Here is a 27,963-nt window from a genome sequence, read left to right as displayed (position 1 = left end):
AAGCAGCATGCAAGCTTTTAAAGATGGAACTGTCCTCTCTCATTCCTTGCCTGTTTTTTTCCTTCATTTTCTAATTCTTGGCAACGTAAACAAATCACAATGTCTTGAGGAATGTGATATAGTAATTTAAACTGGGCGCAAATGACTGATCAGATTTTTTTTAATTGTTTACAAGGTCATGAATATGTTCAATAAATAGACTGTAGTATCACTTTTACTGTATAAACTTCATCTTTTTTTACATGCAGTCCATAAAATTTTCATTTGACGGAATAATTTACCCTGTTATGTATATATACAAATAGATATTTTCTCTTTATTCTCTTTTTTAAACTCTTCAATAAAATCTATACATTTTATACACTATCTCCCTCTTTTAATGGTCAATGTGCATACACATGAAGTGTCTATCCTTATAAACCGCCAGCCAATCTTCTTTTTGCTATCCATGGTAAGCGCTCGCACGTAGGACTGGGTTGTCCTGCATTGGGAATTATAATGCCGCTTGTCTATTCCTCTGCAGCCCTCCTTTGTGTACCCCATGGGGTTGCATTTGGTCTCATAAAAGTATTGCTTCAGTTGGCCATTGGGGACAGGGACCTTTTCCATGACGGTAACTGTCTGCCCAGACATGTCTATTGCCGTCTTTTTATCCACAGCTGTCACCCACTGGCTAATACTGTCACACACACTGAGCTCTCCACGCCGCGAGGGATCGGAGTGTCGCCGCACCCTCATGGACATATTAGCGGCATCCAGATAGTTTTTGTATTCCTCCAGAAGAAAGAGCAACGGCGGCTCCAAAGGCACTTGGTTGCTGATCATCACCCGTGAGTCGTACAGGTCGACATCCTTGGTCTCTGTGGTGACCACCGAGGATGGGCCCCCACCTCCCTGGCTCTTATCAGCCCCCTGTCCTAGCTGTGCCGCCTCTCCTTCCACCTCCAGCAGCTCCTCTATCACCTGCTCAAACGTGTCTGTAAGTGAGGGCAGTTCCCCGCGCTGGCCTGGCCCACCACCACTCTGTGGAGTCCCATGGCCTCGTGCGGCCGTCGCAGCAGCGCCCAAATAGCCTTCCGTCCGATGGCCCCGCATACCCGGGGCGTCTCTCAGGGGCGCAGCTCTCATGCAACTGAAGTACGAAATAACCATAGTAAGGAACAGGATGGTCATCACTCTTCTAACCTGGTGGAACTGCATGAGGAAGAAAGACAGAAAACAAGGGGAAGGGGGCAGAGAGAGTGAGGCGGTTAGTCAAAGAGCATTTTCAACAAAGTTAGCTGATTCTTGATCCATAATGCACCACATACTCTAAGACTCTCCTATTATTTACACCCTGTCCTCTTTCTTTTCAAGCCAAAAGAAGAGCCAGTAGCAAAATATTTTATTAAACTGACATTGGCACTGTATCATCAGTGTTTTCAAATTGTTTGCAAACTGTTCCGATGTGATGTCTGGCTTAGATTTTTATTTGTTGGCAGCATCGCACAAAAGCTGTGCTGAGCAGTACAGGCTCGGGTTATTACAAAGGATAAGATTACCCAACTTGATGTCACTACACTCTAACAAGCCTGCCATTATAAGTGTTTTTAGCTGGTATATTATGACAGATAATTCCCAGAACACGCTGGGATTTATAGGTTTTTAATGGCCAGAAATCAACTCTGCAACATTTTCTTCATTAGTAAGAGACTTGTAGTGCTCCAGACTCTGAAATATTTTACTTATCAGGTCAGTCTTAGGTTTTAGACTTTGATGGTTTAATTATCAAATGGTAAAATGTGGAGTGCCTCTTTGTGTGTTGCCATAGGGACATGCTAGTTTTTGTTTGCAGTTTCATAGAGCTCATGTATTATGTTTTCACTGTGTCAATATTACCCCACTAACAAAACTGCCATCATCAGCTCTCAGGGAACCTCCAACATGGACGACAGCACTTAGTGACTAAGCGGGAATGTGAATGTACTTGCGTCGGCTCTGACAAACACCAGCGCTGCGGCAATATTCAAAAACCTGCTTGTGTTGTTTGACAGCCCTGATAGTCATGAATGGGAAGCGGGTGTTTGTTAAGGGACAGAGTTTTTTTTTTTTTTTTTTCCAGGCAGGTGGATGGCAAGAGCACTGCAGGATGAACTAACAGGATGCCGTGAACAACTGAATGACAAGAAAGATGTGTCATCCTCCCCGCAACACTGCAAAGTCTTGAGACTCCGGAGAGCTGCTCACAAGATAAGCAAGCGCTGCCAGAGGAAAGAACCAGGTGTAGCCGAAACACAAATCCTTAATCAGTGTATCTGAGCTTGTATGCATCCCCTTACCTTTGAGAAGCTCTAAAAATGTGCAGAAAATCAATGTACTGGTGGACATCCAACAGCCAAAGATATAAGAGCAACCATAATGAAAAGAAATCTAGATCTTGCTTTCCACAGGGGCTCATTTAAAAATAGCCTGACCAAGGCTTTGACTGCATTCTGCATGTCCCAACCTGATACAGGAAAACATGCCGAGCAAACTCACTCTGCCTCCACTCAGAATGGACACACGGACCTGTACAGCAAACCCCCACCTTAAAAGCATTTGTTTCATTCTTAATTGGTATGTATTGGTGACTGCCATAGAGACATCTCATCTAAAAATAGACGTGCTGGGAGTCTCACAGTCTCTATTCAGAATATCACATCCTTCTTCTTAATGAGCCACTCATTCCCTGAGCTCAGTGACGTGCTCCTCCAGAGTGTGTGAGTGTGTGTTAGGGGGAGGGCATGGGGAGGGGCTGGTTTGTGTATGTGTGTGTGTGTGTATGTGTGTATGTGCATGTGTGTTTGCAGGGAGATGGGGGTATTTTTCCTCTCACCAACTAAAACAACAATGAGGACAAAGCCAAAAAAATCTGAAGCTAATTATCAAGATTTTATGTGATATTGCTTTAAAAATAACTCCAAAATCAATCAGGTTACACCCTCAAGACTTTGATTCAAATACCAGGAATTCAGCGAGCCTTCCCAGCAAAGAAAATCATGTAGGTTTACAGGATTGAGGCCAGTCACAGGCTTTATGTGTAGGATGCATTTAGGCTGATATTATTATCAGCATCACGCTCAAATGGTTCCACTTCCAGATGAAGGAAATGAAGGGAAAGGGCTGATTACTGTTAGGCGTCAAACTTCATGCTGGAAATGGTGCAGACGAAGTGCTGCATCTTCCGTAACAGACCACAGGGGTAATATTGCAGTAGCAGGGAGTGGAGAGAGTGCCAGCGTCATTTCGCAGCATAACAACCACAGATGACGTCTCTTCCAGGTCTCCATAGGGGAGAGAATGGAGGGGAGGAGGTTGCTGGGGGTAATGCCACTCAACGGTGTGCAATCGTATGCCATTCCCCTGAGTATCCTCACACCAGGAACAACAAATGATTTTATTTCTATCTCTGTGATTTCCTGTTTCCATCAGGACAATCAATATGGCTTATGCTCTCAATCAACATCCTGTTAAAATGCGATAAAGCCAATGAATCATTTAATTGCTGTGGGACTGGCTGAGAATCTCTGGCTTATATCTACTAGAGGCTAAATGTGACAACCAATTGGTTTGCTCTTGTTTTATACATCCAGGGAAGGAACATTTTATGTGCACTGCTGGATTTCACTGTTAATAAAAATGCGGCTTGCGAGTTAACACAATGAGCATAAATAATAAAACAAGAGAGGCTCTACATATGGTGGAATGCGAAAAAAAAAAAAAAAAAAAAGGATAGATGCTGCAAATCTCAAAAATTGGATGGATTCTGTAAAAAAAAGATCCTTTTTTAATAGAATTTTAATTAATATTTTGGTACATCCTACGACTCCTGCAGTATCACTACGACACTTTCATACAGTGAGCGGCAGCATGTCTTTGCTTTTGCCTAAAAACGTAAATCACTCCGAAGCGAAGCACTGGAGTGGAGCAAAAAATAAAGCCTGCAATAACCACTGCACAAACACGCCTTTATTCATGACAACACAGCTCGAGCATGAAACACCAAGAACAATATGTGCACAGGAGCAGGTGAGTGTGTGGACTCTGCCGACTATTTGCCTTTGACGTCTCTAGATGACCACCTGTTCATCTGCTTTGAGAGCACGGCTGTATGGCAGGGATATGTAACTTACCCTTGCATTTATTCTTTGTGCCAGGTGGGGATTAAAGTGATAAATGCCTCCTTTGACAGATGCTGAAAAGTTTGTCTAAAGCATGAAAGGACTAGTGTGGCTAGTATTATTACCTGGAACTGTAATGTTCTCCAAACCTCCCTGCATGTCAGCACATTTTATGGTTCCCTCTTTACCGACAGCATACATGATATCTCAGGTGCCGTTAGAGGGGAAAATAAACATCAAACACAAGACGTGAAATAGTAAAATGTGCCCACTACATTTGAATGGAAATGTTTGGCTTATAGCAACATTTGTTCTCTGCTTATACCACATCTCCCTTGTGGGCATCCACCTTTGTATAATTCTCTGAGAACCATCAGCTAGCGCGATTTACCTCACAACATGTTTTATCACGTTCAACATGTTAAGCAGACAAGGTCTTAGAAAAGGAAAACTATGCAACACACGGCATTTCCTCATGAAGACCCTGTGTGTTCCACAATGCAACGCTTTAAAAATGCAATTAGAGTTGTCTGCAGTAATGGCTGACACATGTGCAAGCCTGCTTCCATGAGATCTGTTTTCAATCTGACACAGTTTCAGAGCACGTTTAGTTATACATGAGCATCACTAAGGGATTATACCTGGCCTCCAGGCTAACCCTGTCCACTGCCACATAAAGCCAGCCATTCAAATAGCTGCTGAGTGATCTGTGCTATCCAAATGAGTAGCCGCTCCCCTCCACTGCTGTCTGCAACATGAAGGATCCAACAGAAACACTGAGGGTCAAACCATTTACAGTGATGATAAATGAATTAGAGGATCATATAATATTAGATGTTAATGTAACACTTCTACATTTGGCCCCCTTGTGCAGCACTGAGTGATTTTTTTCCCTCAATTGTTCAGAAATAAAAGTCTACAATGAAGAGTGGCACAGTTCACATTTTTAAACACTAGATGGCGCATGAGACCGTAAAATGATGAGCTGCTTTTTTCTCCCTCCACCTCCCATCTCTTTTTCCCCTCCCTCATCTGAAACTAGATAGATAGATAGATAGATAGATAGATAGATAGATAGATAGATAGATAGATAGATAGATAGATAGATAGATAGATAGATAGATAGATTTTCCAATGCAACTCACTCACAGTGTGTTTGTTCGTATTCTAAAAGGGTGATTTAGTGACAGTTTTTACTTTAGGTTTGGTCTCAGTTGACAGTTTTTGTAAAGTACATCCTTAAATGATGGTTCAATCATTATCCAAACCATCCTGGTGTACCATTGGCTTCCTTGGACCAGTTCTTGGACAAAACATGATCAAATGAAGCTGTCATTAAGTGGGCCAGCTTTCCACCACTCTATAAACGGGTCTTTGCTTTAATCCGTGTTCATTCTGCACAGTAATTTGAAGTTATTCAGAGCAAGCTCACAACACCAAGACGTAGGTAGACCCAACAGTGTATGCTGGCCGACGGAGCCGATCTCAGGTTTCCTATAAAGTCTTAATGAGTTCATCAAAGTTTTTTTTTTTTCCCCCCTCCTGAACAAGTATAGAAAAACTGTCTGGATTGTTTGTTTGTTCAGTGAAGGAGGCTCCGGGATTAGATGAGCAAATATAGATATTATTCAGCTATATTTGAGCGTAAAGTATCCAGAAAATGTTCCCATTTGGCTGATTTTTACGCACTGGATTGTTTGCACTTTGTAATAAAATTCACATTCACTCACATTGTTTGGTTGTTCTAACCATGATACAACAAACCTCTTTCTTTCTTTTTTTTTTTTTATCTAGATTATATCTCCTCAGCTCCTTGCTCTCCACTGGAAACCCAATCAACATAATAACTCCGTTTTTTATTAATGAACAGGAGGATAAGGTTACACATATCCCCTCTCGGGCTGCGGCGCTGTCTGTTCGCAGGATAACCGGACTTGATCGAGCTACTTTTAGACCCCCCTCCCTCCATCCTCCCCACCCTCATCACACACACACATACACACACACACACACACATACACATAGATACATACACACTTCTGTCTTGTTCATCAAACAAAGCGAAAGTGCTTAAAAGAACTTATCGAAAACAAACAGACACATACCTTTTACTGCCCAGTCGTAAAACAGACCATTCAACAGGACAGTGTCATCTGGGATGTTTTGGACAACTCCCTGAGTAATTTACTTAAGCGGTATTTTCCTCTCTGTACTCTCCCCGACAAGCTTCAGGATATCTCTTCAGCTTTGGAGCAAATAGATTAAATTATTGATGGTGGAAATTGCATGGATGAGGTAATGCACTCCCATGGCTGCACAGCTCCTTTGGAGATCGTCTGAAACTGAAGTTGTCGCATGCTGAAACGCCGCAGCAGCACCACGGGATGAGAGACCTCTGGAGCTGAAATGAGGAGCCTTGCAACTACAGTAACTTTACTACACAATGACGCTGCAACATGTGACCTGCCGCTGGCTGACTGGTCGCCACCAAACTCCTGTTTAAACAGCCCTGAGGCGGAACTATTAGTGCGCTTTCAGTGTGCATTATGTGCTTTTGTTTGTCCGCGTACCGTACAGCCAGCATCCGAAACCATATGTCTGGTAATATATAAAGCACAAGCGAAACCTCTTCTCTTCCGTATTTTGCTCGGCTATGCCAAAGAGGTGGCTTTTTTTTTTTAAGGGGTTTTGCGTAATAGCGCGTCTCCAACCAAGTCGTGATACACTGCGTGCGTTTTAGGGATGGCCTATTTGTGTAAAATTAGGCGAGGAGAGAACTAAAAACAGCGTATTTCTTTTTCTGGAACCTGCACATAGTGAGAGGGTTAGATGTATATGAATAAAAAAAAAAAAAAAAAAAAGCTTTAGGTGAGAAGGTATTTTTTAAAGTGTGATTCATTCCTCCCAAATATTTCACCGTTTAGACTCCATGCGTCTTATCTCATATACATCCCAGATATATTGTATTTATGAGCACCATCTTTGTCTTTTATATTATGAAGACATCCTTTCTAAGCAGAATACAGGCTTACAAGAAGTTTGGTGTTAAACTAACAGGCATTAAAGGCTAACAAAGATATGAACTTAGTGGAAACAATGCTGCTTTTTCTAGGTTTTAAAGTGAGCCATCTCCACAACAGATGGATGACTCCCCTGCAAGTGCTCTGCAGTATAGTAACCAGCTTTCACAGGTTATTATTACCAAATGTCAGCTAAATAAACACGTTTAGATTACATACACACATCTTACTCAGGGAATGGAGCTGCTTTGATTCTTGATACTCTGTTTCCTCTCATCGGGAACAAACTAGGAACAATTCATTCCCTTTATAATGCAGAATTCAAGTCAAGATGTAAGTGGAGCCACAACCTTTCAATGGGTGATGAACGTTTGGAAACTCCACCTCTGATGAATACAAGAGTGAGCATAATGGGGAAACAGCAGCTCATTATCCTTGTGACTTGGCCTACGTCCAGTGCAAAGATTTATTGTGATGTGTTTGCTATATTGCCATCATGATTCTTCCCTGCACGAGCTTATGAGCTGGAGAGCTCCTGTTTGGCATGAAGCAGTATGGGAGTGGATGCTCACACCTGCTTAATGAGTCACTCCCACCTCCAACACACCCGGGGACATGCCAAGATAGATATAGCCCTCCCCGAAGGCTCACAGGAGGTGAGGGCAAACTCTGGATGACAAAGAGTTGCATCAGCAATCACTGAGCGACATGACTCCAAAGAGGATAAAAAAAAATGCACATTGCACAAGGGGGCTGTTCCAAACAAGTAATTCATAAATAAATCACTTGGCATCTCATTAGAGGAGCAAAAACAACAACATGGTCCCTCTCATTTTTGCAAACACAGCACAAGTGAAGGTGGCACATCAAGAGAAGACTTTGGGCTGGCTTGGGGTTTGTTTTCAGGTCTGATTTTCTGAATGAAAATGACTGGGAGGCAAATAGAGTCAGAGGAAATTTGAGTTTTTTGTGGTGCATTCAAATGAAACACAAGCATGATTGCTTTGGCCTGCTGTGGGTGACTGGCAGGCTTTCTTAAAACTGCTAAACCACTATTTCATCAGAACTGAGGTGTAAGATTTCTTTAGGTTTAAGATTTCTCAATACGATGCCAGCAACAATGACTTCAAACTGTCTGTGGAGTTGAAACCTTTTGTCTTCGTAGGTTCTGGGGCTAAATAATACAGCTTTTAATCACTCCATTCATTTCCAGGGACAGGTAGTGGTTGAGTAGTCTCCTGAAATCCTTCCGATACTAACATTTTGCCTGTTTGTGCAGCCAATAGAAGAAACAACCACAGGAGCTGACAACATGACACACTTGTATAACCTTTCAAGGCTTCTCTTGCCAAATGCAGCACGATGCTGACAGGTCCGCACTGCTGAAAGCTTCACTTAACAAGTCGAATTATGCCTCCTGGTGCAAGAGCTGAACTGTGTAACATGGATGAATTGACATTTTGGGAAATGTCATTTTCACTTGGGATAAAAGAAGGCAATAGGGTATTTTGATCAAAGTGAAATTGTGTTCTCTCTTGAAAGAAAACACGTCAACTGGGGGAAACATTTTGTCTGAGGCTGGATGACGTAAAACAGAGGGCGAGCTGGAGAACAGCTGAGAAAGGTCCAAACTGGTAAACAGGCCTGTAATCAAATGCTGGAGTGGAGAGTTAATGTCATCCCTCCTGTGATGACTATAACCTTTATTGTAATCATGAGGCAGACACAGCAGAGCAGCCTTCATATACCCTCCTCATACACATTATGTCTGCATAGGCTGAAAATCACTCCACAGCTTATTAAGCCTCTGTCTGTCTGCCTGTCTGTCTCTTTTCTCGGCTTATGCACCCCCCCCCTCCCCTCCCCACCCCACATCTCCCCTAACCCTCCTCCCTCCAATCCAATATCTCCACAGCATCAATAACCTTTGCATGGGTTACTGCTGAACAAAAACATGCCTCAAAATTACTTGGAAATGTTTGTTATTATGAGGGCTTGTGGATTCCAGTGCAAAAGCAGACATTTTTCATTTGCTACACAAATGAGGCTGAAGGAAACTAAATCAGTGGCTAGAATATGCCTCCTGCTTTGTATAATATGACATATCCTGTCAGTGTACAAACAGATGAGGACCCGGCTCAACACATTTTACCTTATGACAATGAAAGACTCGACTGAATATGTACAAAAAAGTCATCTTCTCCTAGTGGATCTGACATTCAGCAGTGACAAATAAATAAAATATTATGTGGGGAAGTTGCTTGGAAATCAGTGATGTGCTGCGTGTTCCCATGTACAGACAGCTGAATGGGTGCAGGCATGATCCAACATTTTCTCACATTTAGAGTCATGAGTGCTTGTGGTCCCGCAGTGGTCTGACATGTAACGTCTTGACTTGCACTAAAACTACCCACTGTGTATTAATAAGTTGTCGTAGGCTTGAGCTCTTTACAAAAAAATAGATAAAAAGAAAAAAAAAACAAACAAACAAACAAACAAAAAAAAAACAACAACAAAAAAAAAACAAAAACAGCGGCATGACGAATAACTGATAATTAAGATTCGGAATAAGGTTCGAGTCTTCTCCTCCTGCCAGAACTTGTTTAAACAAGCCTGTTAATTGGATGAAGGTGTTGGTGATGAAGATGATGGTGATGATGGTGATGATGGTGATGGTGACTAAAGCGGCGGCGGCGGCGGCGGGCGATGTAGCCTACATTTCCATAATGATTAAGATGATTAATTTTCGGTCTAAATATATCGTGACATCCGCCTAGTTGTGAGTCGAGATTTCCGCCATCTATCGCCTGAAAATAATCAATAGTTATTTATAATTTATTTGTCATCATGCGGGATAAATATACTATTAAGCTGCCCACATTTCATGAATGAAATCGCTTTGGATAATCGTAATCATAAACCGAGGATTATTTGACGGAAATGACTAAATGCTTAAGAAATATTCCAGCTGGCTAATTGAACACCCAAATCCTTTTAGTCCCAAAGTGAATTGATCGCAACGGGAAAGACAACACAAAGGCCAACATTTACATTACAGATAAACAACAAACCACAACTGCAATTCCACCATTTGTTCTAACACTGCGGGTGGAGCGTATTTCTTTGGAAGAAATTGTTTTTTTTAATGTTATTTTTCGTAAAATAATCGGCCTAGGCCTGCGAAAGAATTTCATCTGATTTGCAATGAAACCTACCATCAGGTTTGTGAGGCTATTGACGCCCACCCCAACTCTGCAGAGCTGAGAGTGCAGAGAGGAGAGAGAGAGAGAGAGAGGAGAGAGAGAGAGAGAGAGAGAGAGAGAGAGAGAGAGAGGGGAGATTCTCGGTAAAGATAACACACGCGGAGACGCACGCACACTGGCGCGCGCGCCCGCAGCCGCACGCCCGCACACAAACACACGCAGCCCCATTTATGGACTGATCCGCTGACGTACATTGCAGAAAAGTGCTATAAAAAAACCTTCATACATACAAAGTGTGTCGTGCCACCCCACAGACCCCTCCTAACCCGCCTCCGCTCATCCCTCCTCCTCCTCCCAACACGCCCACGCCCACACCATAATCCCACGTCTCAGTAGAAAAAAATAATAATAATAAAAATGCTGCTACATTTTCAGAAAATGGGTATTTTGCAACGAAAAGACTGTATTTATTAACAAAAACAGAGAAGAAAATACGATGCATAAAATCTAATTCCGTTGCGGCATCAGTGAATAAAATATTTCTATAAAGTATCATAATTTCCTTCATGTTAAATCCACTAAAATCGAGTCGTTTCGTTACATATATTATTAATTAACCATATTTTTTTGTAATAAACAGTTTTCTGGCCGTGATGCGCCGGGGACGTTGCGACGCAGCCTTTATTAAAGGAACATTTTTATGAATGTCGGGAAGTCTAATAAGTAATATGATCTATTTTGGTTTCATTGTCATATAAAGTGAGGAGTAATAGGCAGTAATATGCAGTAATCGATCTGCGCACATTACATTACAGTGTAAAAATTGTCTTAAATTACCGAAAACGCCCGCGGGAAGAGTCATATAAATCAAATTTGTTAGACAGATAGATTCGTTTTGGACTATTTATTTGGAAATCCAGCCTGCAAGATTCTTGATTAAAACAGCCCCAGCCAGTGGGCGTTGGGGCTTTTCTCTTCTCTTGCAGTTGTTTTGCCATGCAATTGCTTCGTCTTGGATCAGAAATCTTAAATCTTTGACCAGAGGGAGGAAAAAAAAAGAAGACAAGAGAATGAGAGGGAGTGAGAGGCAGGGATGGAGAGAGAGGAAATAGACAATATCCACCGCTTCTGCATCGGTGCGAGACGAATTTTTAGGCTACAACAAGTCCTTTAGGGGGGATGGTGGGGAGGGGGCAGGAAAATAAAATCCACAGCAGATTTGTGTAATAATCATCTAAATCTAACAGAATCACGTGTTGGATTTTACGCCTTTTTAATAAAATAGGAAGAAAGAAAAATCGATGCCTCCCGGACAATTGCACATCAAGCCATCTTATCTCTCCATCATATTCAGCCATAACATCTGTCAGTGGATGCACTTTGACCACGCCCATCTTTATTGTAATTTTACAAGGAATAACAGCCTAGAACAATTTGCACACTGTATAGAATCCGCTGTGTTTGGCAACCCGGCAAATTAAAAACACGAGTCACAGCGATTAAGAATTAATTCATCTGTATATATATATATATATATATATATATATATATATATATATATATATTATATATAGATATAGATATAGATATAGATATAGATATATATTTTGGTTGATTATTCATCCGTAGCCTGCGTTTTGACAGGTCGACACAGAGCCGTGTATGGACAAAAGAGGCGGTAGGGTAGCAGGTGAAGTGAAAAGCACCTTATGAATGAAACCGTGGAGCGGTCGTAGTAAAAACACAAGTGATTTGATGGCGATGACGGGAGGGGTGGGGGGCGAGGGAGGGAGGTAGGAGGGGGGGTGGAGGGGTTAAAGAGTAGGGCTATTTTGGTCGATAACAAAATCCAGAGGGTTTGACATCAAGACAAAACATGAATGCAGCAGACCAAACAAGAAAAATAAGCATAGATAGATAGATAGATAGATAGATAGATAGATAGATAGATAGATAGATAGATAGGTAGATAGATAGATAGATAGATAGATAGATAGATAGATAGATAGATAGATAGATAGATAGATAGATAGATAGATAGATAGATAGATAGATAGATAGATTTTATGACATGCACCAGCATCAGTACTCCAGTTCGTGCAGGCTGGAAGGATCACTGCAGCGTCTTAAGTCCCATATTGGGAGCATGATTAGGCACAACGCAACGATTACGCAAATTATGTTGCAGCAGACACTGTTCGGAAACTCCAAAAACGCTTTAAAAAGCTGTATTTCCAATATCCTGAGCACGAAACCGAGTCCCAGTTTGTGGCTTTGACAAGAAATAACAGCCTCTATGAATGTGCACGCACCAATATTCTAATAAAGATAACTTCATTTTAGAAAGAAAAAAATATATAGATATATATGGTTTGCGATCTATTGGTCACCTGGATTGGATCGGATTTCATTTCGGAGTTATTTCGGTCACTGATGCCCACAATTAACACACTGCCAAGCGAAGACTGCATGCTGTAGTTAAGCCGAAGTTCATTTTAGAAAAGCCAGAAGAAGCCCGTAAAGACGATAGCAACAAAAGAGTGACATGAAAACAATGGATTGTGCTCTTACCTTTACAAGGGCTGACAACCACTATGTGCGTGGTTAGATCTCCGCGACCAAGACTTGCATGTCCCAAAGTTTAACGCAGTGTGGGGGGGCTTATAGGTACCGAGAATGTGATGTGCAAAACACCAGATGCCCTAACATTTCAACTTTAATAATGCTTCACCAAAAAAAAAAAAAAAAAAAAAAAAGAAAAAAGAAAAAAAAAATACACATCTTAAAGCACAAGCTCTTTAATAGCAAGCGCTTCTCCTTTTTTTTTTTTTAAATTGTGTTTTTCAGTAGTAGGCTATCCCGTTTTTTTCCATTTACAGACCACAGGCTCCCTCTGAATAAGCTTACCAAAAGTTGAAAAAACAATCCCAGGTTTGGCAAAGGGGGCTGGGAAAAGAGAGAAAGAGAGTTGGCGTCCACTCGGCGTTTTAGTCCATGCACGACTCCGGTGCCTCTGTCCAACGTGCTGAAAGCATAACACAGCCAGGGTAACTATGAGGGGCCAAGAAAATGTCTATAGACTTTTTTTTTGAGTGCCCACTTTAAACTGCTTTTTACTCAGCTGCTTCCCCGCGTCTTGTCACGTGTATTTTCCCCCCCTTGCCAAACCAGTCCTGTTAATATTTGATCACATGTTGGTCGGACATTTCCTTCCAGATAACAGCACCTTTTTCACAAACGCCGGTTCAATCGCCTCAAAAAATGCCCAACTCTCACACCAAATAACAACTGGCAACGCTAATACAGAGCTCTTTTGTTCTTAATGTCATGCTTATGGCAAGTGGCACAGGCAAGTGGCACATGTTGCTTTTTGTCTCCTTTCTTTCTTTCTTTCTTTTCTTTTCTTTTTTTTTTTGCATGGACACCGCACTCCAAAAGAACATACATACATGCATAAAATATAACACCCTCACTTCCAACACACACAGCCTTCCAAGACAGTATAGCCTACATCACATCCACACATTGCGCGCAGACACAATGTAGCCTAATATTTCCCTTACATAGCCTTACCTCTCTCACTGTACCGGCATATCCTGAGCCGAGAAATGCCACACAATCTTTTTTCACACAAGCTTTGTCAACATCAGCCTCATCAGACATGAGTCTCGATACTGAGTTTCTCAAGTAGCCACAGAGTCCAACCCTTCCAGCAATGCGTTGCCAGACCAAACAGCAAGCACGACTATTTACTGGTAATCATCCCTTATATTGCTGGTGTTTCCATTGCTACTTACCATTTTCCCCTACGCTGTCCTGGAGATAGAAGTGTCTTAATATCCACTCACTCCAACAGATGCTTGTAGGTAATGTGTCTTCTTTGAACTCATCATATGCGAACTTCTGCTGTGCTCAGTAGATCGCCCACCACTTCGCTGACTTATGAATCTAATAACCCTTTGCAATATCGGCTTGCTTAAACTCTCTTAGGCAACACCTTGGTGGCTCTACAGTAAAGACAAATATCAACAAGCCTGGGTTGTCAGAAAACCTTGTACAGATATACGTAACACCCTCGCCTGGACAACGCCATTAGGGGTCTTACGTGATTGAAATAAGCGACGGCAATCCAAGTTTATGGGGATACTAGTTCCTGACTGATCGCTCGTTCTCACTGGTTAAAAGCCTTTAAATCCGCATCGAGCAACAATGACACAGACATAAAAACTTCTGAGACATATCCATATTCACGTGTTTGTGTTATAGACTGTTAACTCCCTCTTTGGCGAAGGGCCATAGGCCTATTACGCATACGCACAACTGGTCATTTTGATTTTACTTACACGGATGAGAAACAGCCAGGTCGCTTTTACAAAACAAACAGCACATTAATAGCGCCCCTGTGCCCGCCTGTCAAGTTCTGGAGGAACTTGTTGCTGCTGAAAAAGAACCACCCCCCTCCGCTTTTTGCTGGACCAAACAGTCTCATACATATATATATATTTTGATATTGATATATATTTATATATATATACTTACACTGGCAAATTCTGTTAAAGTGCTGCGTTTTTTGCGGACAGATAGAACAGAAATCCAAAAGTTAATCCGTCTTCCACGAGCGAAATTAGACTGAGGGAAGCGACCAGAGCGTTTAAAGCCAAGAAGGATACTTTTCGATCAGGAATATCATGAAGTTCAAAGGCGAAATCTGTTTTCAGTAAAATTCCATCAGTTGCACTGCCAACACTCAGCCATCTGATTGTTATGCAGTGACGAAGCGCTGTGCTTGCAAGTGAAGCCCCAAATGTACTAAGTAACATGAGTAATAGGTGATATTTGCCTGACTCTTTGCCAGCATCCAAACTTTCTAGAGTGTTGTAAGAAAAGTGTCATTCTTGTGGTATAAATTACTTTTTGTCATAGTTTATGGAAATCACACTGCATGGGTGGCGCGTTATTGAAACCTGTAGGCGTGTGTCTGCAAGAAACAATAGTACCAATCTGACAAATCTTTGGACTTCTTTCACCCACAAAAAAAAAAAGAAAAAAAAAAGCTGCTCATCAAAGTGTTTTAGGTAACTCGATGCTATTCAAGACTGCTACTCACACCGCACAGTTTGCCTTCCGCCTAAACGCGTGAATCATAGGAATAAAAACGAGGTAACACATACGTTAAAGCCTCCAAGAAATCACCACAGGTAGAGATGCACTAATTGGATGAATATTGAACCTGCAGCTTTATTTAAAGAAAAAAAAAAGAAGAAAAGATTCAAATTTGTGTAGTCAATGTTGCCAGTGCCACTTGTCAATATTGTACCACCAAACTTGTGACACATCAAAAAGTCTTTTCTTGGCAAATAAACTTGGATCTAATTTGGTTTGACTACGCATGTACTCTGTCATCTCACTGGTAGAGACAGTGGCCAAAACTCCTTTTTTCTTTCTTCCTCAGTTTGTGTCATTACATTTATGTCCTAAAGACACAAGATGGCATGATCAGATAAAATTAGATTTATTTTTTTTATTATTATTGCCAGACTGCATGAATTCATGTAGATCAGAGGCAACAAGTGCTGGACTACAGTGTTGCACATAGCTTATTATCCTTGAAGTCACTCTTTCCTAATTGTAGGCTTTTCACATAGTGGCTGCTTATTACTGGCTACTAATAAAAGAGAGTGACGTAAAGAGAGAGGTAACACATATCAGCGTGGCATGGACAGCATGCTGTGGATGAACAATTTGCTTCAGTCCCTTCACATGATTAAATGATTAGGATGTATGTGTCCCATCACCTCTCGGGCTCCTGCAATCATCCTACTCTTAGTCCTTTTGGTTCCTGACGTGGTAACTTGACTTGCTCCTACTTGTGATGTTGTTAACACTTCCTCTGCTCCCACAGCTTTCGCAGACTCTGTTACTGACTCATGCTCGTCCCTTTTCCACTATCCATGCCCTCCCCCGCACTCTTCACCACAATATCTTATGGCTGAGTCCAGGGTCACAGATCAATCACTTCATCCCCTGGGCTGCATATGACTGCATGGCATTTTGCTCTATGGTCTGCCAAGATACTTCACCTCTTTTGAGCTTACTCTTGGAACTTTAAGTGTTTGAGTAGAATATGTTTTGGCAAAGGGAGTGTTATTAAAATCTGTAGCCAAGCGGCTGCACCATGGGATACACTTGGAGACGAATGTGCACCATTACACATCTTTGAGGTCTGATCAGGTTTGGATATTGATATTCAAGAAGATGATTTCACAGTGTGAGAATAATGACCAAAACAGACAGAATCCCTGTTTAGTTGTTGGCTGACTACCACTTGTTGTTATTACTCTGCGTTTTGTGAAACTGTCTCCGCTCCCGCCGCCTTTAAGAAGTCATCTTATGTGATTAAATCCACCTTTTGCTGCAGAGTGAAGACAGCCAACAATAATGCTCTCGCAGTCTGAAAATGCAGCTCCGCCTTCTCAAATGACAAGTGTATAAAATTAATCAGTTAAAAAAAGTATTGTTAAAGCCATTTCAACGCTGCAGTCATCATACATCCCTGTTTACATCTGCTAATTACATTTGGGCCCTGTCTGGTCTCAGGAATCATTACTAAAATGTACAGTGCCAGCCTAAAATTTTGAGTCTATCAGCACTTTCCTCCCCCTCACCGTAATGACAACTATTAGGCGAGGATGGATCCAGTCGGGGCTGTGTATCATTACTCTGTCTTAATCTTTGTTCCATAAATATTGATAACAAGAGCCACCACGTCATGTGCTACTAGTACCTGCTGTTTAAAAATAGCAGGCCTGCTGATGGCAGGTTATCTCTTACTGTCAGACACCAGTGAATCTCCCCCTACCTCTTGTATCTACAGGAAGTTGAGCTCTGGGACAAACAAAGAGCAGACGGAAAACAACAAATACTCTGATTACACACCAGTAAATCAAACTACCTCGTGGCTGTCCTATTTACCCCTTCTTTAGTCACACAAAGTCTATTGTGTCAAGGATCATATACAAACCTTTGGCCCCAACTTTGATTCATTTACATTAAACCTCTATTACACTAAAAAACCTTGATAATAAACCAGTAATAATAGCTTAACTCCATCAGTCTGTTGACAATGTGCTTCATGCTGTACATCTGTCATTCTGTCATGCAGCTTCATAATATTTCTGTAGAGTGTGGAATTAATTATCAGGCTCGGTCGGTGACTCAGAGCTCAGGTCTTCAGAAAGTAATGCAGCCCGTAAATAATTGTCCTACTGCTGCCATACTTCACACGGATGGCAAGCGCTGCATTTGTGCTAATTTTGCTGTTCTATGTATAGTGTGATGGACAGTGTCAAGATGGATGATATTTGGGTTGCCCCAGTGGCTTAGCAGGATGAAATTGAACTCACTGTGCTCGTGTGTGATATTGAGGGCTCCTATCTGGCTTTGCTGCATATCATCCGTCTTCTCCCTTACATCTTTTACTAGTTAAACACCAGGTGACTATGTAAACTCTGTCTTTAATGCCTGAGGGGAGAAATCTGGAGCTCTGGGTGTGACATATAAGTGCATTGATCTCCTAACTCTGACTAACCTCCGTCTGCTCGACAGCCTGGAGTGGAGGATGCTGCCTGTCTGCCATTAGCTTTATGACTGCCTGGGCGAGACGGGTGATCTAGGCCTGCCACTGGACGGAGAGGCTGCCAAACTGAGCGACAACCAGGGTAAAGACAGAAAATTTGGATGTGATTTGTCCAGAACATCATTGATCTGCATCTTTTTTTTTTTTTTTCAAGAAAAGTGTGCACAGAAACGCAAACTTGATCTTATTTTGCCCGAGGACTGTGACTTATTTGTGACTGAAATGAAATACATTGTATTTTAATTCTGCAGCGGGGTGCACTGAAATGTGATTGTGTGTTTGTGTAAGCTTGAATGTCTATGGAGCAGTGCGAATTTGAATAGATGTATTTGCATCTTGTTGCTTAGCCAAAGGCATTATTGGTTCCCAGTGGTAGTGACCTGAAATTTTGCATGCACGGCAACTCTGCAAATGGTAGGCCCCTTTATGATCAGCCAAAGATTGCACAGTAGAAGTACCAGAGACTGACCTTCAGTGCAGCGTATATATGTAACACATGCCGACAAAGATGTTCACATGTCATGATTGTTTCTCCGTCCCAGTTTTTCTGCAGAACTCTATAAGGAAAAGAAAAGCAAAGAGATGCGTTTAATTCCTTCTTAACAATCTGTGCTTGACCATGATGATAACACACCAAGAGCGTGGTGATTTTTACAGCTAGCAGGTGCACAGAAGTCATTCCACAGAAATACCACATGCACGCTCAGGATTTAAATGGTAGATTGTGAGTTCAGATTTACTCTGTGTGATTCAGTCTGACACCAGTGAGGTGGACTGTGGCAGTACAAGCTGTTTACTGCGCAATGGATTTCTCAACTGGACACCGTGTCCCTTCTTGTACAAAAAAAGTATGTTGCTCACTTTGTTAGAATCAGCATAAAGATTCCCAGTATCACCACCAACTGTCTAAAAACTGTACAGGGAAATCTAGTGCAAGCCTGCTTAGAATATACAGCCAGATGGGGTCAGCTCGTATCAGTGTTTTTTGGGCTTTAAAACAAAACATCCCTTAATGTTTTTACATAAAAGTCCTATTTTCTGAGCCCATACTGAAATGCCTATGTGATGAATATAATCTTTATCAGCTTAAGCACTTGTGGGCGCTCAGGAACGGACGGGTCAGGAGTTTTAGCTCTTTTTCTTGTCGTCTAATATAAAAGACAGTAGGTCTGCAGAGGAGGTGGAGGCTCGTGACTTGGCAGCTGGTAGTTCGAATCCGCAGAACAACTGATGAAAAGCTGCGCACCAAAGTACTGAGCTGTGCGTCAACGGCAGCTGTCGAAGTGGAAGGCTATAGCTTCAGACAGTAACAGACAAGACTAGGTAGTACAGGACAGCAGTGAACCTCGTCTTTACCTGTTGAATTTATGATTAAAACTACTATTTAAGCTTCACGTTATACGTCACATTCTGCTGACTGAACACAAGACTGTATTTCAGTTTAAGTTTCCCCTGAATTAAAATTACACTAAGGCTAATGACGTTCATTTTGTCTTCTGTTTATGTAATTATACTTTTCTTTTTCTTTTGTTCAGACAAGGTAACTAAAGTATTACACTATTTTATTCTTGCTTAATTATAAATGATGCAATTTATTCTTAAAAAAATACAAGAACATAACAGGAGTGAATTTAGTCAAACAAAACTAAATAATTGAACCAGTTTCTGGTCATAGTGTGGAACTTTTATGAGAGAGGCCTTTTGGACTCTTATCATTTTTACAAAACTTCACATAATAGGAAAGAAAACATCTTGATGGCACAATAAAAAGGAGGAAATATGAAACATCAAGTAAACAAGTATTGATAAGGGCAGTTTTGGACATCTTATGCAACACTTAAAATGGTCTTTAGGTGTTTTTAAACACGATTAGTTAAAAAAAATGTTATACTCAACCAAAAACTGATACTGAAAATATTACATTTGAACAAAAACTCTGCTTCTTTCTATTAAAAGAGCATCTTCATTTTCAGTGGATTAATATACTTTTTTATCTTCAGACTAGAAACTAATTCACTGACAAAACACTTGTTCAGTGAAGTTTATTAAATAATTTGTCATAAAAGTTAAAATCATCCTTGGCGTTAGACAATTTAAACACAATTTTCATTTGTAAGATGCTTAGAAAAATTAATCTTAAGAAAACTATATAAAGAAAAATTATATAAAAAACAAACTCCAGAACAGTTTATGGTGACACTGTTTATCAAAACTTTTTAAAAGTTATATTTGTGTGGACAGCTCTTTACTATCTGAAGGGTTGTTAAAATGTTAAAAACAGCCTGGTTTCTTGATAAACAATGTCACATGATTAGGTGATGTTTTTCATTTCTGACCCACATGCCCTCAGCCGCCCCTTCCCCCTAACTCCCCCAACAATAAAGTCAAACAAGATTCCCCATTACAGTTGACAGACAGACAGTAGGCACAAAGTTTAAAATAAAGGTCTTAAAGGGAATAAAAGCTTTGGAGTGAATGGTGAGGGAATTGTTAAGGATAATACAAAGGAGTGGGATTTCTCGTGCATTTGTCTGCGAGGGATATCCCAGCCAAAGTTTCTCTATACATCAAAGGGCCGCCACAAATAAAAGCACACTTGTCAGTGGTGAACAAACTGCCTCCTTTGTGCATTCTACCAGCCAAATTCGGGCACACAAAGCCTTTGGATGTACAACACTGCAAAGAAGACATACTATTCAGATGACATGCTTTGCTCTCTGGTGGTTTGCAGTGTGCTTTTGTCTGCCCTGACCAGGACAGATATATAATATCACTGGATCAAAATCCTTTCAGTCCCTTTTACTCCCTGTTAAAGACTCCCGTTACACTCCCTCCCCCATACACTCCACTATTCTTTCTTTTCTTAAACAAAGTAAACTTGATGCAGCCAGATAACACTTGCAGCCCTCAGGCCTAATGCCCAAAAATGAGTCTCAGGTTCATTCAGGTTTTTTGCAAAGAGCCTTGTACAAACTGTGGTCAGACAGACTGGACACGTTTCACTGTAGCTTCAGGAAACCTTTGTCCGTTTAGGTTTTAGATTTCTTTGAGCATCTGTCATCTGCATCTTTTAAATTCCTGTGATACAAATCACTCACAAAGTGGTTTCTATGCCAAGATTAAAGTAAACAAAAACAAGTCATGACCCACAGTTACACAACTGACACAAACTATGTAGTGAAAACCTTAAACACAAACATGCTGAACACAAGTGTGAATGTAAAATTGGGATGTTTTTAATCTATTTTATTAAGTGCATTATGGAGAATTCTGCTGGCTTCATATAATTCATATTGATCTCATTTAGAGTGTTGAAAATGCATGTTATTCAGTTTAGAAAAATACAAAAAAAGAGCAAAAATTCAATATCATTGATCTTCATAAAAAGCCACTTGATTCTCTGTTAACTTACTAATCAATAATAATAATTTCAGATGTTATTTTGCTATTTTACCATTGATGGATTACTGCACTTGTCTTTTGCTTTTAAGGTAATAATTGTTAATAGTAGTAATTGAAGACAGAAGTGGTTCCTGAAATGGAGCTGATTAAACAGATCACATCAACCACGCTGAATCATTCCACTCTGTTGTGAATACACTTAAGGAAACATAAATCAATATAAATCACTTTCTTAACCCTTAAAACATACTCCTAGGTTTTGTCATTGACGTTTCTATCATCAAGAGTGTGCATGGAAGGAAATATCAAGAATGAAATATCAAATCTGAAGTTCAGTGAGGTCAGGGACACCCAGATCTGTTTTTTCAGATCTACAAGAAATTAATAATGTTTATAGACACTGAAATACAAAAAATGAGTGAATGAACTATTAAGAGCTATTTTGTTTTCTTTTCTTTTGATTGTAGCTTTACTATTAGAGAATCAAAGTTTTTTTTTTAAATTTATCTCACAGGGAACATCAGTTTTTGAATTATTGACATGTTATTGATGTCGAGTATGCGCCTACAGGAGATTTATTTTGAAAGGTCATGATGAAAACATTCTGCGCTCAGCGACTAAATACTTGTCAGGCGCTAATTAACTGATGTACTGGGTCGGTTGATGGTATGAGATGTTTCGAGATTTACAGGTAATATATATACGCCATCTCCTTTTTCCTGCTTTAGGAACAACACGGCAGGAATGTGTTCACGAAATTAGCTGAAACTGTTGTCGTTACTGCTCATGCAATAAGATGCATAATGAATAAAATACAGTTGTCATTTAAACCCTAATTATTGCTGCTGGTGCACAGTGATTATTTCTGCCAGTCTTCATTCCGTATTCTTTTCATCATCACGGCAAGTTTACTGTACAAACTCATTTCTGGGGATAAGCTATTGATTATTGATTGGCTGGTGATATTATGTCAGGCTGTGTAATTGCAGGGAAAGGGAGTGCTTTCGTCCTGCTCTCATCATTTCCAAACCACCGTGTGTGTGGTTTGGAAATGATGAGCATGATTCCACCAGATTCTATAATGAAGCTACATGCTATTTTTGCTGAAGTTTTCTGTTCTTACGTTTGAGATAAACGTCAAGGCACACCTGAGCTCACTCAGGGGCACAATGGCGAGAACCACTGCTCCACTCTCCCAGAAGAGATTTCAGTGTGCTGAATAAAACAAGTCTCCGAGTGAATGCAATGACTCATCACCAGGGTCATTTGCCTTTCACTGCAAATGAATGTGGGTGTCTGACGAAGTTGCAGTTATAAGCTGGATATTGTTTTTTAATCATTGGAGAGAGAGGGAAAAACGGTGTAAGAGAGGGGTAGTATTTATGTTTGTGTGTAAAGTATGAAAGAATGTGAGATCGCAGGTGTGTGTGTGTTGCCTTGTACAGAGTGTGTTACAGAGATACAAAAGCTGAGGGCCACACTGAAGCCTTGTTTTCAGACACATTGTGTGCCTGGAGCCATGCATGTGATTAATCAAGGCGCATGGCCTGGAAATACAGTTTCCTGTCATCTGAAAGAGGAGTCTCTTTGTGTCTGCAGTAAAGTGCTGCTCTCTGACATGCATGGATTTGAGTGGAGATACCACAAATAAAATTAGATTAAAGAGGCGTGGCTGATTATACATTTTGCTCAGTTTCTGTAACTACACATAATTTGTGAGGGCTGAAAAATTTTTCATCGCTACAAAGCAGGTGTAAATTTTTTTTTTTTTTTTTTGCTGATTTCTAAAATAAAGGCTGTGGTAGGGAAGGAGAAAATTTAATTAAACTCTTTCTGCAGATATCCAGCCCACATATAGCTACTATAAATTCCATGGTAACACTTCATTTGAAGGGCCATGAATAAAGACAGTATAACACTGTCATGAAAACTCATAAGAGAAACTTGTGGTCAGCTCAATATGCTTTCAAATCATATCCCACCTCTTCAGGGTCTGACAGGTATTTTCACAGTAAGTTTTTGGAGGCTTTGCATTTATCGTGACATATTTTACATATTTTGACTCATACAGTCTTTGAGAAAAAAATTGCACATATAATATATCAGCTGGGCAATGTATACACCTGTTAAACCAAAGTCACCTGAGACAGATTCACTTCACATATGTTTAAAAAAGGTATTAGAGGACAATAAAAGTTTGTTTCTACACTTCTCTTTTGCTTGGGTTTGGTATTTTTTCACCCATTAGCAACACAAAACTCTGGCTTTTCACAGTCTGATCTGGCTGAAACCACACTGCAGTAGATGACAAAGAAGAAAACGCACCTCAGAGGGCAGATGTGGCCAAAGTGTCCTCACAAAACTGATCTAGAGTCTGTTTAAAAGCTGAGCATTCATCACAGCTAACGACTGGGAGTACAGCCCAGTACGCTGGACATGCTCTACCTCTACTACTTTGACATTATGATTATCATCCGCTCAGTTAAAGTAATGGGGTTGGCCTGGACTGTGTCAATGTGTTTCTCTGAAAAGTTAGGAATGGAATAATACCTGCAAACTTGTTTTAATTTCCTGTACTGAATGAATTTTCCACATACTTTCAGCAAAGATGAAAAAAAAAGTTGGAAGACTTAACAGAGATAACATTTAACATTACTGTTTTCCAACAGCATTTAGAGGAGGACTCTGCAGTGTGTCCCCTTCTAAGAAACAGTTTTAACTATAAAATATAACTGATTACTCACAGTTTATTCTATTCACAACAGAACGACACAGGAAAAATATATACATGACAACTGACAATCCTACTACATACAGTGAAGATGCTGCTTTAAAGAGTAGGTGGTGGTAAAGTTCTTAGCATGTCAATTTACTTTTAAGCTGTTTATTAATATTATAATATCTTATTTTATTTTTATTTTTCACTTTTTTACCAGTTTTTTCTCTGCACTTGCTTGTTGTATGTTGCTGTTAACGCTTTAAAACCTAACGTGTCATCGCTGTCACACCCTGTGCATATGCAGTTTGGATGGCTGTAACTCTTTCACTGTTTGTGCAGTTGCAAAGATTCCTTCTGAAACCTTTCTGAAACCTGAGATGTTGTGCTTTATAGATTTTATTGAGTCAATACAATAATTTCACTCATGCCTGTACTAGAAGAAGCTGGTTTAGCAGTATTATAACATGCAGTAAATTGTAAATGATTGCTAGATTTTTAAACATCTGGAAAAAAAAGTGCTCTGGAAAAACGGGCAAACAGACTCACTCAGCATAGTTTCTACCCTTTCAGTCAGTCAAAATAAGAAAAAAAGTTCAGGCAGACCATTTTAGACTTAGGTTTTCCAGGGTTAACTGTGAAATTTCCGCATGGTGGGATAAATAAAACCTTGCCTTATCTGTTGCAGTTTCTGTGATAAAACGTGCTTATGTTCTGCAGCAGTTTCATGTATATGTTTAGAGTCTGGTTTTGACCAACTCTATATATAAAATGTCAAGAGATAACTTTTTTTGTGATCTGGCGCTATATAAATAAAATTTGATTGATTGAGTGATTTAATTGGTTTTCCCCTGTAAGTCGCTTTGGAAAAAAGCGTCTGCCAAATGCGTAAACATAAACATAGGTTTACATCACATTTGTGAGACAAAGTAACTCCTACATTAACCAAAGCCTTCAATATACATGATGAATGTGAAATGCATCAAAACATTTGCAGATGTAATGTATGCAGGTGGTCTGTATTTCTTTAACTAGTTTGTTTTCAAATCTTTTGGCTGCTCTTGTGTTTCCATACAATAAATGGAAATAATAATGAGTGGAAAAAGCTGAGAATCATGTTAATTATTAAAAAAATGTACATTTTTGTGTGAGAGGACCCTCACCCCTTCTGTTTATGTGCCAGAATAAAAGTAAAGGATGTGGAATTGAGGTTTTAATCAAATACCAAGTGATATTCCTGTGGGTGGGGGTCCTAAAAAACCCAACCACTACACATTACCTCTGACTCTGTACTAGAACCACAGCTCCTACACCGACAGGAAAGCCAGGGAAAACCCTGCACAATATAGACGATCACGCCTTTAGTAACAAAATAACACAACACACACGGAAACAAACTAAAAGGAGACTGCCAAAGTGACTGAGGACCACAGGAGGATTTAGAGGGTGTTTAAAGGGAACAGGTGTGGAAGGCTGCAGGGAAACAAACATCATTTGAATCTCTGCATATTCCCTAATCATCCTAAAGAGATGGAGTCACTATTCACTCTGTGTGCGCTGTTTCCTGGAAGTTGCGCTAAAAGGGTAATTAGCATACACTCTTAGACTGTAATACCAGCAGGTTTGGGATTTAACCCTGTCTCCATGGCAATTGCTGCAATGATGACAAATTTGTTGTTTCAATAAACAAAATGACTAAATTCCGGAGCCTTAACTGATGTCTCATTGTTGTATGTTTGTGATACAGTCGGTGCATGTGTAACACAGAAGGGACACATTAGGCCACGGTAACAGCAGTGCACTCTGCGCTTTACAGATAAAACAGAGTTGGTTTGTCAGGTTGTGTTTGCAGCCTGTGGGTTCAGACTTTAAGTCAGCAAGTACTTCACAAGAGTGTGCAAACCGTGAAATGTTTATTTGCAAGGCTACCTGCACCATACAGCTCATTCTCCTGAGGATGAGTCATCTACAGGCTACATACTCTACATTGGAGGTGGGCTTTGGATAAGCTCCTGAGGAGAATGTAGAGGGGCAAAGAACACTGCTGAGCCATCACAGCTGTACTGATTTTCTGTCACATTGTTTCACAACAGGAGACATTACCTGGTAAAGGAAACTGTAAATCTTACCCATCCCCCACTAGAACCACTGCACAAGGTCCTGTCAACAGTGCATTGATAAAGGGAGCCAGGTATTTGGAGCCACAAAATTTACCCGCCCAGTCCAAAGTATAGAAGCCTGTGATCCCCACAATACATGGCATCAAATGCATGTTGTGAACTCTCCTCTTGCATAAGTGATGTAATATTAATTCAATATTAAACTGAAAATGAAGCCCTTTTCAGTTCTACAGCCTTCTGTGATGTGTACCGTCTGTGTCTCAGACAGTACACATTGTCCTTGAGCAGGATGGATGTTTATACTTAACTCAGACGGATGCACTTCCACAAAGTCAGGATAACAGCCTCCTTACCACTTATACCGTCTTATACACAAATTAAAAAAAGAAAAAAAAAGTTAAATCTATTAACCCATAGAGACCCAAACAAGCACTGGCACCCAAAATAATCTACCAATATAACATTTTTAATAACTTCTGATCCATTGATCCTATCAATACAGATAAATAATTGGTGTAAAATACAGTTTGTCATCTTTTCATGGTAATCAGATATGACTCATTTGGATGTTCAGAGGCTTTGTAGTTACCGTGGAAACACCATCATCTTCTACAGCATTGATTCACCAGTAAAAGCTATGGAGTTGGATCAATGACAGTGGATGAAGATGCTTGGTTTATGTTTAGTTGATGATATCTTTGCTGAAGAAGTCCATTTTATCTTTCTTTGTTTATGATATAATAATCCTCAATTTTAATTTGAGCTTTTATGATCATCTACATGATCAGTGAATTTAATATAAGAAAATACTTGATTTTCACAAAAAATTCACGAAATACAGAGGATAATATTACAATAAATAGTGATAAATCACTTAAGAAAGGTTAAATAGAAAGAAAAATTCATTTGGGAACTGACACCAAAGTCACACTGGGTTTTTATGGATTAATATTAGAGCTGGTGATATTAGTGAAGACCTTAACATTTATTTGTCAGTGCAATGGACGGTTCTTGATTTGACTCCATTTTCTTTCAGTCATGTAAACTAAAAAGAAAGACTTTTCTTTATGAAAACTATATAATTATATATGAATTAACAGTAATAACAGGGAAGCAGCACTTCCAAGAGTGTAAATGTGCATTATAAGTCAAAAAATAAAAACACTTTAAATAAAATAAAGTACTTCCAAAAGACAATGACAGGAGAAACATATTCACACAGAATACATTCCAACAAGCAAACCAAAGTCACCAGAGGAAACAATAATCTTAGTTTTTCAGTTAAGGCATTTTTCCACATCACTCAAAATCTCAATTAATCAAACTGATTTGATGTATCACCTGGCCATAACTGGTAGAAAAAAAAGACAAAAAGTATGTGCACAGTTACGAGGATCATGGGTATTTAATCAGATTTAGGTCACAGATATCAGGACCTACCTTATCCAGAATTAACAGCTATGACAGTTCAGAAATCGGCCTCTGAGCTGAAATATCTCCTCAACTCGTCTCCACTTTAGGGGACACTACCTCTGATTTTATTCTTTAATTATCTGTGTATTCCTTTACTTTCCAAAACTTCATGTACTCTACACAGATGGACGCGGTGTAAACAAGAATCCTCATAGTCCTGCTTTACATGCCAAATCCAGAGTGCATCCAAGGAATTTCCATAAACCCCATTTAAATATTTGCATTAGGCGTCACGGGACGGGACAATGAGCAAA

At 40.1% G+C, this 27,963-nt stretch overlaps 1 protein-coding gene across 8 annotated transcripts; it reads right to left on the bottom strand.

Moving 5' to 3' along the window:
- Positions 1 to 142: 142 nt before the first annotated feature.
- bdnf (brain-derived neurotrophic factor) lies at positions 143 to 27,765 on the bottom strand. Of its 8 annotated transcripts, none has more exons than XM_030131251.1 (3): positions 27,677 to 27,765; positions 18,468 to 18,555; positions 143 to 1,194 (listed from the first exon to the last, which is right to left on the bottom strand). In XM_030131251.1, the coding sequence occupies exons 2-3, from the start codon at positions 18,519 to 18,521 to the stop codon at positions 364 to 366; spliced, it is 885 nt and encodes a 294-aa protein (XP_029987111.1). In that variant the 5' UTR covers positions 18,522 to 18,555; positions 27,677 to 27,765; the 3' UTR covers positions 143 to 363. The 8 variants fall into 8 exon arrangements, with proteins under 8 accessions (XP_029987111.1, XP_029987118.1, XP_029987117.1 ...); XM_030131258.1 differs by lacking the exons at positions 18,468 to 18,555; positions 27,677 to 27,765 and adding exons at positions 13,270 to 13,387; positions 14,902 to 14,916; XM_030131257.1 differs by lacking the exons at positions 18,468 to 18,555; positions 27,677 to 27,765 and adding exons at positions 13,270 to 13,387; positions 14,160 to 14,506.
- Positions 27,766 to 27,963: the final 198 nt, after the last annotated feature.

This window comes from Sphaeramia orbicularis, chromosome 3 (genome assembly GCF_902148855.1).
Source record: "Sphaeramia orbicularis chromosome 3, fSphaOr1.1, whole genome shotgun sequence".
Lineage (NCBI taxonomy): Eukaryota > Metazoa > Chordata > Actinopteri > Kurtiformes > Apogonidae > Sphaeramia > Sphaeramia orbicularis.
The sequence above is the reverse complement of the archived record's forward strand: the minus strand, read 5'-3'. Positions and strand labels throughout refer to the sequence as shown.